Here is an 11,599-nt window from a genome sequence, read left to right on the forward strand (position 1 = left end):
TAGTTTTGCTCAAATCATCACACACACAAAAAAAAACATATCTTCCCACAAACAACATCCACATTTCCAGGTCTCGACGCCCCATCAAATCATGTTTCCTCGCAAACTACTTTAACTAGCTTGTTGTATGTTTCATTAGGGGATTTAAGTCGGCTCAGACACCAGCTGTTTGAGGAATGATTTTATTACTTTGTTATTTACACACAGCAGTTTTTAAAGACCTTTTTAAAGCAAGAGAAATCATTACCAAGGTAAATCTTCCCGTTCGACGCGGCACACGATGGCCGTGACTCTTTTTCTTTGTTTTTTCAGGTTCTACTTTTAGTTTCTGTATTTCAATGTGTAATAATGTGTACAAGAGTGAAGTCTGATCTGTCTGTAATTATGTCTTTATTGTGTTTTTCAGGCCTCCAGTCCCAAGCTAACGACTCACTGCTCAGATATCCAAGAAGTCCGTCGTTGCAACCGGCTGGAGATGCCCGACAACTTAAACACATTTGTTTTAAAGGTGAGTTCGGGACTAAATGGAGGTCAAGTTTCTTCCTCAGCGACTCTCTGAACTCTGTCTTTACTAAATTGCAGTGGGAGGACTGTGCTCTCCGAGTTGTTTATGTCCACATCACTTAGATCTTTGACCCTCAATCCAACATAAAGACAAAACAGGATAAACATTGTCATCTCAAAACTCTCTAAATAGGCCTCATTTAGATCTTGTTGCCTTCAATTTAAAGGATATTCCACCCAAATCTCGTTCCTTTCAACGTCGAGAGAGAAAAACGTATCAAAACATTTATAGAAACATACAAACACGGGTCACTTCTCCGCTGTCCGTCCACATGCTTCATCATCTGTTGTTCCCCAAACAACACGTTGTCTGTCGCTTCACTACTGCCTTTATTTAAACTTTGTCATGAGCAGCATTTTAGTGAAACTGTTTACCACGTGTGGATTATCCTGCAAAATGGATGCGGAAACTTTTTATGGATATTTGTATTTGTTTATTCGTCCAAGTAACAGACATGAATCGCAACCAAAACAGCCAGTATACGAGGAGGTTTTACGCATCAGTTGTGGAGGTGTCAATTTTCTTGGTCTCTACTATTTTCTATATCAAAAAGAAATCCATTCTTTCTCTTTTTTTTTTTCATTTACAATGATCTGCTTCACCAAAATGTTCTGTATGAGATTGAGGGGGGAAAAAAAGTACATTTCCCGAGGCTGTTTGACTCTTTAATGGTAAAACTCAGATACAAGTCACATGTATTGAAATAGTTTTTCTTCTCTGTAATATCCATCCTGTTGCACTCTGAATTTTGTCGAAATGAAGTTAAAAGATTTAAGAAGGTGAATTATTTTACCCTGTTTTTTTGTTCATAGAAAAACTTGAAATAGAAATAATGAGACTATTAATCCCTCAGTGCACACGGTGCATGCGTCCCTGCCACTCCTTGCATTTGCACAGTGTGGTGCATTTTGATGTGGACGGTATATTTGAAATCATCTTTGTCTCTGCAGGTTAATCGAGGTAGTCTGATATTTGAGACGGACAACGACCAGCAGGTCAGCTCCTGGACCACTGAGCTAAAAGAATGTATCAGCAACAGGTGAGAAACACGGAAACACAAACACATATCAAAATAGGATATCAAAATATCAAAACAAAGTCTTAACACAAAGGCATATTTTCAAATATGAGCCAACTAAAGTAACAACTCAAAAACTTTCTACTTCAGTACAGTTTTAAGGTACTTTAGTTTATAAATTTAATACTATGTCCTTCTTCAACTCCTCTACATTTCAGGGGGAATATTTGACTCTACGTGACGGCTGTAGTTGCGTGCGGTAATCATTTTACCGTCCTCTGGATTGATCTTATCTCTCACTGTATATAAAGTGAATAAAACCAGCTGCGCCAGCTACAACATGCTGCTCACACGTGATTGCAGAACAAACTACATTTCACAGATAAATCGCGAGTGCTTTAAAAGTTAGTAATAGCCGCGTGGGTTGTCCGTCTCTTACGCAGCGTTTTCCTTCTGAGATCCTGAGTGGAAATATTTAACACTCGGCTGTTTTCAGTGTTTGTGGGTGTGCTGGATGTTTACTTCTGCAGAGGTATGTGTGAGCAAACGCAAGTGAGAATATTTGTGTGTGTGTGTGTGTGTGTGTGTGTGTGTGTGTGTGTATTTGTCTATCCCTGAGTTTATGCGTGCATTCGTTTGCTTTAGGGCTCTGCAGACCAGAGCAGGTTTGAGCCTTGTTATATTTGGAATATTGCTGGAAGTAATCAGTCATCAGACTCATCAGTCAACTCAATATTTACGGTAAACCTTTGAGAGGTAACATGTGTTGTGCGGAGAGTGTTTTGTCAGGCCTTGAAAGAGCTGCAACAAAAGTAGTTGTAAAACTGAGCGGAGTTAAAGCTGTGTGGGAGTCCTGGAAATTCAAGCTGGAAAACTTTGTTACATGAGTCTCTCTCTCACCCGTCACTCTGCTGTGGACAAAATACACTTTAAAAACAAATATTAGACAGCGGTGAAACAGGAACAGGTTTTTTTTTTTTTTTTTTTTTTTTTTAAATCATTAACAGAATTAGAATTCATAAAAAAGTGATGTCAGTCCTTCATAGAACTGTATACAGTACAGTATAACAGAAACTTTATGATTGTAATCATCAACAAAAATAGTCAAATATTGTTATCATCATCTACTAAGATGAGTGAGAGCAGCTTAAATTAAAAAAAAATTTCCCCTCGGGGATTAATAAAGTAACTACCTAACCTAACCTAACCTAAAATCTCTATGAAATTACTTCCTGAAGGAAGTATCACTGAGTATCACGAAGGAGAAAAATAAATGCTTAAATCACAAAACAAGCGCAGTAGAAGTCATAAAAGAAATGTATAAATGCAGCAATGCCTAAAAAAAAAAAAAGACTGGTTGTGTTTTCAAAAGGAGATGCAGGTTGGCCTCTGTTTAGTACGTTTAGCAATACTCAGTGGAAGTATTACTCTGAGGAGTTCTTCATACTGCAATACAGATGAGTTATATTGGAGCTTTCTGTCTCTTGTTTCAGTCTGATAAATACAGTCTGAGTGTATTTGTGAAAGTGTGTGTGTTCCTCTGTGAAAGGAAGTGTGGGGGAGGTCTGAGACTCAGAGAACCTCAGGACCTTTCTCATTTCTGCAGATGTCGGGATTCACACACACACACACACACACACACACACACACTCAAAAAAAAAAACACCCATTTGTGCGGAATTTCGACGGACTGCCTTTAATTTAGTCTAAATTCACTACACATGTCTCTATATGTGTAATATTAACATCACTGCATGCCACTTATTAATCTAATCGTAATTCTGACCTTATGTGCCTCAGAAAGTACGTCAGATTGGTTAAAGATCCCCTCCAAAGATGTTTTAAGACGTTTACAAGACGCTTTGAATAATTATTTGTGGCTGACATGATTTTTCCACAAAGAAAAAATGAATTTGTGGAAACTCTTAAAATCACATCTACTCTCACATTATAAATTCCAGACTCTGTATACAGGCAAATATATTGAATTTATGAAGTTGAACTGTAGGAAACAAGATGTCTCTTAGTGAGTGTCCTTTCTCAGTGTGCTTGTGCACGAGAGGCTGCACGTTTCCATATCACACTTGTCAAAGTTGATTTGGATTAGGGTTGGCATCTATTTGTGGACTATTTGTGATGTCACATATCCTGCTCATAAGCCTGCCCTCTAAAATCAGACTTTCAATGCACAGAAACTTTACTTCTTCGGCAGATGAATGTTAAAACAGCCTATTAGTTTAAACTCCGCGCACACGTCATTCTGCACGGCGAAGCTCAAACTGCAAGAACAAGAAGAGAGATGTATTTTAATGTGGGGAAAATGCAGTGATTCATTTGAATGGAACCGGTCCATCAATGCAGCAGTTTCAGGGTTTAAGTTTTGCTGCGATGCCACATATAATCCAAGGTGCTGCGCTGGTCAGACAAAAAGCATGTGAACATTTTTGGTGCATCATTAATGATGTCCAGAGAAGGTGTAAATAATAACACGAAGGATGGCTGAAGTCCGTTCAGCTGCTTCACGTTCGGGGTCCTGAGATCGTGTGAGCTAACTCACTGTCACTTTAATGAAACGAGACCTTCGCTTTTCCTTCCGTTACAAGTCAAAATGTGTGCTGTGAAAAAGGCCTTTTGTCCAGAAGTGTGCACCAATATCTGTAGTTCATCACGTCAATAATACAAAGAGTACAGGAGAGACATCAGGGAGGCAGCGTGACGAGTGGAAACACTCGTGGTCTGATATGGTCCACGGAGTTCGCTTCAAGCACACTGAGGCCTTAACTCTGATCCTTGAAATGTCTATACTGTTTTGCAAATTTTCCCCACTTAGTGAGAGCAAGACACAAAATGATTTTTGCTAAGTTAGAAGAAGAGCACACACACACACACACACACACACACACACACACACACACACACACACACACACACACACACACACACACACACACAGTGTGGAGAAAGGAGACTTGTCTTCCTGTTATTCAGAAAGCTGCAAACTAAAGTCAGCATTTCAGCAGGATCTGCTGCGGCTTCCCTCTTTAACCTTCCCGTTCTCATCTATGTAAGAACACATACATAACGCGTGTGTGCGTGTGCGCGTGTGCGCGTGTGCGTGTGCGTGTGCGAGAGCAGTGAAACAGAAGAACAGTAAGTCTTAGTTCAGATCTGAACTGGTGAACTGGACTCACTTCCTGTCTGTGCTCCGTGTCTTTGTGTTCCTTCAGCCTGCTGTTTCCTACATGTTCAATAGACTCAGCCCGCCAACACACACACACACACACACACACACGCACACACACACGCACACACACGCGCGCGCTCGCACACACACACACACACACACACACACGTCTATCGTTGTGAAGACTCTCATTGGCAAAATATATTCCCGAGCTCAGTGGCAAGCAAATAGAGGCCCGAGGACCAACTCTGGCCCTCTCTTCCAAACAATAGGTCCCATTAAGAGTTTTTGCTTTTAAAGTTTGCATCTCAACTTTGACATCTCATTGATGTCTCAAAAATGTACTGTTAGTAACGATATATAATCAAGATCCTAAAATATTTTTTTATTGTAACAACTAATAATAGACAATAGTTTTCACTTCTAACACAAATAGATGACGGTCTACCAGAAATGTTATGGAAGTAGCTCTGCTGGCCCTTAAAAATGACGTGTATTCAAAATATAATCCTAAAATAAACTTGAAATTAAATGAAATAGTCAAAAATAAAATGCAAAATAGCTACAAGACACGGGATATACGCACACGCACACACACACACACACACACACACACACACACACACACACACACACACACACAGACAGTTCTGTAGAATTTTTTGGGGAACAGGTGTAATAACAGTTGCAGCAGCGTTTCACCACAAAACAGAAGTTCGAGTACAAACAGACGGTGAAACCTAAATGTGAAAAATGACTGTTAAGAAAGGAAACCATCCCCAAATGGACCTCTTCCCTTTCACACGTTGCAGATGATACAGTGCGTGTAATCTGAATGTGCTCTTGTCCTTCAGGTCAGGTAGCGTGGATCTGGAGCCCCTCCCCTCGCCCGCCGACAGCTCTGCTCCAGCCAATCAGAGAGGGAGCTCAGAGTCAGGAGTTCAGAGTGAGTAGTGGGACGAGGGGACGTCACTTTTGGGACACATCGGAGCCATCGCAGGGTGTAGATGTGTCTTCATTTCATCAAACTGATGGATGCTCGCGTTGCTAACAAGAACATCCACATTATGAGAAAGCGGATTTGCCCTTTAAGAAGAGTAGCATTTGTTTGACTCTCCTTTTAGCTCTGTTTTGGTCTCCCACCATCTCTCCGGCTGCTAAATGCTCCGCCATCCCCCGGCAGCTAGTCTCCAACTTATGTGGTAAATCGGCAGCTTTGTAGTGCAGCAGTGGCTTTTCAGAGCTTACTTTTGTGGTTCCCCTGCAGCCGAAAACATTTGGTAAAGTTGAGAGGCGGACGGCCAAACAATGAGCCGGGCGATCGCGTGACGCCGTTAACATCGCACGCCGCAACCCGACCCATGATCGATGTCCACGTATTGATTATTACGGCCAGAATCACACTTCAGGACAGTAACAACACGCGATTCCGGTGCTCCCTCCTCCAGGCCCCGTCACCTTCACCCTGCCGGAGCAGGCGGCCCAGAAGACGGATCACTTCCTGTTCTCCTACCCCTGGTTCCACGGGCCCATCTCTCGCGTCAAGGCGGCCCACCTGGTTCAGAGCTCTGGACCGGAGGGCCACGGGGTGTTTCTGGTGCGGCAGAGCGAGACGCGCAGGGGAGACTACGTTCTCACGTTCAACTACCAGGGAAAAGCAAAGGTACGGACTCACAACCCGGCCGCCGCTGTAACCGAGGGCAGTCCGGTCCACGTCCGGGAGGTGGTTCGCCGAGACGTTCGGTAATAAGAACGAGTTCTTTTTCCCGAGCCCACGTTCTCCCTTCTTTTCGTCGACGTACGCCAAAACTGGCGCCGACCCCGTTTCCCCCACCGGGGGTGTGTGGTAAATAATACTTTAAACGGGGAAGCGTCACGCAAACGCGCTGCCGACGGGAGCGACCGTAACCAAGTGACCGAACCCAGAAGGGCGGGCGGGCGGGCGGGCGGGTGGGTGGGGTGGGGTGGTGGTGGGCGGTTCGGCCCGTCCTCAGATTCAAACGGTGTGTTTTTTTTTTTCCACTGCTCACTCCTCTTGTCTGTCTCTCTGCAGCACCTGCGCCTCTCTCTAACAGAATGGGGTCAGTGCAGGGTGCAGCATCTGCGCTTCCCCTCTGTTATTGACATGCTCAGTCATTTCCGCCTCTTCCCCATCCCGCTGGAGTGCGGGGCCGCCGGCGCCGTCACGTTGTCCAGCTTTGTCGTGGCGGGCTCCAGCCCTCCATCACAGGGTGAGACTCCCGCTGTCAGGCTGCCTTCATGTGTCTTTGTCCCAAGAGAGAAAATATACACGTACCACTGCTAAATAATCTTTGATAGGAATGACTGTGTGAACGTTTATATTACTTTTATTATTATGTTGTTACTACTTGGTCTTGTTTTTTTTTTTTTTTTTTTTTTTTTTTTTTTGTAATTTGACAGCATCAATTTTCTTTTGTTTTGGGAACGGGGGATAACAAAAACGTCGGGTGAAAATTTTCGGACACGCTTGTTTATTTTGTTTTTGTTTTTTTATTTTGCTCGTGAAAAGCGTTATAGTTTCACATCAATGCGAAAATGTTCTGAGGGAAAGTCCGTCTCAGTCGGAAGCGTTCGCAACTCGTGGACGTAACGGGTCGTCGCGAGACGTCTTGTTGCTTCACGGCGGCGGGAAGGTTGATCTGTATCACTGCAGTCGAAAGTGTGAAACAGCGACATTTCAAAGAGAAAGTGTGGGCGCACGACTGCGCCGCGTGTGACGGCTCAAATTTGAACCAGGATGTTGTGAGTAATTATGTCATCGTGGAGGTTTTACATCTGACAGTTTGGGTTTCATTCTCAAGCCGCTTTTCTTTTTGGGGTAAATGACGTTTCCAGGTTTTCAGGGGGGGGGGGGGGTCCTCCCAAGTTAACTCGGTGACCTTCTTAGCAGGAATGATGGTTAAAAACTAGAAAAGCGCGGTCCGGCGTTACCGCGTCACAGCTCGGTTTCGATCCTCCGCCGATGCGCGACGGCGAGCGGCTGCGCCTCGGGGGTGTCAGAGACGCTCGAGTTTTTGTTTCGATGTCGCCACCTCCTCACTGGCTCTCTTGTTTGTTCCTCAGGTCAGCTCTCGGGCGCTCTCCTCGTCCCGTTCTCTCTCCACCGCTGGAGCTCGGAGCCCAGCCTGGCTCACTGCAGCCTGGCTCGCGGCTCCAGCCGGCCGCCGACCTCCTGCTCCGGCAGCGCCGCCGCCGCCGCCGCCACCACCTCCGGCCCCGGCTCCGTTTCCCAGCCGGCGAATCCCCCGTTCGCCCGCGGCAGCCTCCCGCCCGACCCCGCGCCGTCGGCCCCCCCCGCCCCTGCGGCGGAGCGAATCGGTGGGGAGGAGGCCGCTGCTTCGACACCCCAACGCCCACGCTCCCGTCGTCCCCCAGCGGGACTCGGACTACGAGCTGGAGCCCGACCGGGGTCGCAAGCGGGCGATAGACAACCAGTACATGTTGCTCTGACCCGCCGGTTCAAACACCTCCGTCACCTCTGAAAAGACAGCAGTCGCCTGTGAAGCCCGGCGGGTCCGCGCGCCGTCCCGCGGACGCAGCTTGTCGCCCCGCCGGCGGCTTCGTGTTGGGGGGGGGGGCGTGACACTCTCAGAGCGCATGATGCTAACCTGATTACAGCAGACTCATGAACTTGAGCGAACAAGTCTTTGTCTGGTGAATGCAGAGCACTGTGTATGTCTAAACACACACACGCACACACGCACACACACACACACACACACACACACACACACACACACACACACACACGATGTCTGTGCTGGGTGTGTGTGTTGACCAGCGTCTCACTGCCTCCACCCAGAGTGTCCACAGTGAATGTATTTCTAGGAGTTTACCATCAGCGATGATGATGATGATGATGATGATGATGATGATGATGCTCGTTCTATTGATGCGAGAGGAAAAGTCACGCGAGGAGCAAAAATGATTCCTGTTCTGGCGAAGTGGTCCAGGTGGTTTCATTTCTGTGGCCCTTCACCCTGAACTGACGGGAAGGCGCCGCCTGCCCCGTCGGCGCTCCTTCAAAGTATTTAAAAGACATTTATTCTTCACACAAAGTTTGTCAGTGTCGAGTAAAATCTCCCCTTCTTACCCAAACCGAAAGCACTCCGCTGCGGAGTGTCATTACACTCCACCAGAGATGCCTCCTCTCGTGCATTATCATATACGTAAGTGCGCATCGCTTTCAGTGCACTTTGGAACAATGTGTATTTTTCTATGCACAGATTATTTTATAGAAAAATAAGAAAAAGTAAAGTAAAAAAAAAAAAAAGAAGAGGAACACTTGGTTAAAGTCCGCCGAGAAGCTTTTTTTTTTTTTTTTTCTAAAAGCAGATCGCGCACCGCTTCCACTCCGTCGTACCTTCGCTGAAGCAGAGAAACACAGAAATGATTCGACGTCAGCTTTTCTGCAGCACCGTTTTTACCTGAAACGCAGTTCTTGGTGTGTGTGTGCGTGAGTGTGTGAGTGTGTGTGTGTGTGAGTGTGAGTGAGTGTCATCCATCAGCAGGTTTGTTTGTGCTGACGTCTCTAGAGCCGGTTCCCGGGACTCCCTGCTGGGTTTTCCAAAATCACCATCAAGTGTCTTTGTTGCATTTCAAGAACCAAAGGAACCAAATTTATTGGTAAAAACTTAATGTGGCCTCAAAGAATCTTTTCTGCCACAAAATCAAAGAAACTGGAATTTTATAATAATTATGATATTTAGATTTCTTTTTTTTTTTTTTTTTTTTCCCATCCTGCAACACTGAAAAATGTTTGTAAATTGGATGTCATTCCCGTACTTCTGGTCTGACTCCAACTAAAAAAGCGCTGACAATGCAAGTTTTGATCAAAGGTTTGCATCGGGCATTACGCCGGGCCCGCTCGGTTCTCCGGGCGATTCTCTTTCAGGGCTCGTCTCCGAACGTGCCGACCAAAAAAAAAAAAAAAAAAAAGACGCACCGAGACGACGGCGATTTGAATTTGATCGATACACCAGCAGCAAATCACAGCGCAGGTTTATCTCGAGGCACATGACTAAATTACAGATGCGGAAACCGACGTTTCAAAAAGTCCCACACACGAGCAGTAAAGGGAAGGAAAACAAACAAAAAAAAAGAAGTGCCTATAAAACCTTCTAGGAGCAGCGGGCTCAGAGGAGAGCAGAGAGAGAAAAGAAGAGCATGGAGACGTCGGAGACAATAAAACAGCTGTGCCAGAACGTCCGCTCCTTTTTTTTAAAATTATTATTATTATTTCTTTTCTTTTTCTTTTTCTTTTTTATTGATTTTGTGGTATGACAACGATTCGGCGTCACCGGAAGAGACACTCGCGCTCTTCTTTTTTGTACACATAAACCCCAAAAAATACAGGTCTTGGTGGAAGATGTTCAACGGCTTCACTCCTGAAAAGCACGAGAGGGAGGAGGAGGAGGAGGAGGAGGAGGAGGAAGGGGGGGAGACACTCCGCTTACAAACCGGAAACGAAGTGGGAAGTGAATCAAAGTCGGCCATTTTAGAGCCAACGTGATTTGTCCCTTCAGTTGTGTGGATTCTCCGAGACGTCCGGGTCAAACCGCCGGAGACGTCCGAGTCGGGTTTGATAATCTCACATTTGAACCTTTAAAAAAAAAAAAAAGAAAAGTAAACGGTGACACGATGCAGCTCCTGGAAAAACAGTGAAGTCACTCAGGGGGAACATTAAGGTGCAGTTCGTTTCAGCGTCACGTCTCCAGCTCTACCTTTTTACACTCGTCGCATTAATTATTTGTCTTCGTACTGTCTGTGTAAGTTGACCACAGCTGCAAAAAAACAAACAAACAAAAAAAACAACAAGGAAGGGCTGTGAAAATAATGTTTTTTTTTACACTATATGTAATTATTAAAAGAACTTCTACGTTTCTAACGAGAGTCTCTGTGAGGAAAGTTTGTGAAAGTGTCCGAATGTTGCACGAGATGCGAAACACCGACGATTTAATTGAAGGTTTGTCGTCAGGCCTTTTTTTTTATTTTTTTAAAAAAGGTTTAACCTTGCTAATTTAAAACTGCACTGACCTCTTCAGACGTCAACTCAGGTGTGACTTTTATCGAGAGCCTACCATTTTTTTTTTTTTTTTTTTTGATCGGAGGTCATCGAAAGGACACGTCCAAACAGGAAGAGCCTTTTACCAAAAGCGAGTCTGTACCTGGATTTTTCTGTACCTGGAGCTTCACCTCCGGGGGGAGCATGCCGGGGGGAGCGTGCCTTTGGGAAATAGCCTGTTGTCTCTTTGTTTTTCTAACCTTGCTTTAACACTAACTTCAGCCGATGATTTTCGATTTTTACCTTCAGTAAATCTGCTTAATTTATGGTTTCGACCCGATTCTGTCTCTGTCCTCTTAATCATCGTTAGTTTCCCGTTTGTTCTTTTTTTTTAGAGAAATACATAAATGCGACTCGATTTCCTCCTGAACATGAAGTCCGCTGTGACTACTCCTCTTGTTAAGTCAGCTTTGTCTACCAAAGGAACATTTAAAAAAAAAAAATTTTTTTACAATGGTTGTGTAGTTCTCTTTTGTGTATCGTCATGATCAAGACTGACATCTTTTAAGGGGAACAAAAACAAGGATGTTTTTGGCAAAAGTACGGTTGCTCTTCCTTCCCCTTCACGTGCCCGAGTCTAAACAAATCCCTCGTCACCTCTTGTTTCATTTTTTTTTTTTTTTTTTTTTTGCTCAAAGAAAGCAACGGTAACAAATGACTATTTTGAATATCAGCCCCGCCCCCTTCTCTTTGCTGGTTTTTCTTTTTAGGGAGAAAGACTGTGCCTTTGCCAGAAAGCTGCTGTTG

The 11,599-nt window shown here is 44.7% G+C and overlaps 1 protein-coding gene across 1 annotated transcript in view; it reads left to right on the forward strand.

Moving 5' to 3' along the window:
• Positions 1-11,593, forward strand: part of sh2b3 (SH2B adaptor protein 3) — a 51,119-nt gene extending 39,526 nt beyond the window's left edge. The window contains 7 exon segments of the mRNA XM_069139189.1: positions 407-508; positions 1,516-1,604; positions 5,622-5,713; positions 6,216-6,430; positions 6,821-6,998; positions 7,852-8,078; positions 8,080-11,593. Of these exon segments, the coding sequence (XP_068995290.1) occupies positions 407-508; positions 1,516-1,604; positions 5,622-5,713; positions 6,216-6,430; positions 6,821-6,998; positions 7,852-8,078; positions 8,080-8,238 (1,062 nt within the window). The 3' untranslated portion in view covers positions 8,239-11,593.
• The last annotated feature ends 6 nt before the right edge of the window (positions 11,594-11,599 follow it).

Source organism: Embiotoca jacksoni, unplaced genomic scaffold (assembly GCF_022577435.1).
Source record: "Embiotoca jacksoni isolate LCO1_2020_lvr unplaced genomic scaffold, fEmbJac1.0.p SCAF_8, whole genome shotgun sequence".
Classification (NCBI taxonomy): Eukaryota; Metazoa; Chordata; class Actinopteri; family Embiotocidae; genus Embiotoca; species Embiotoca jacksoni.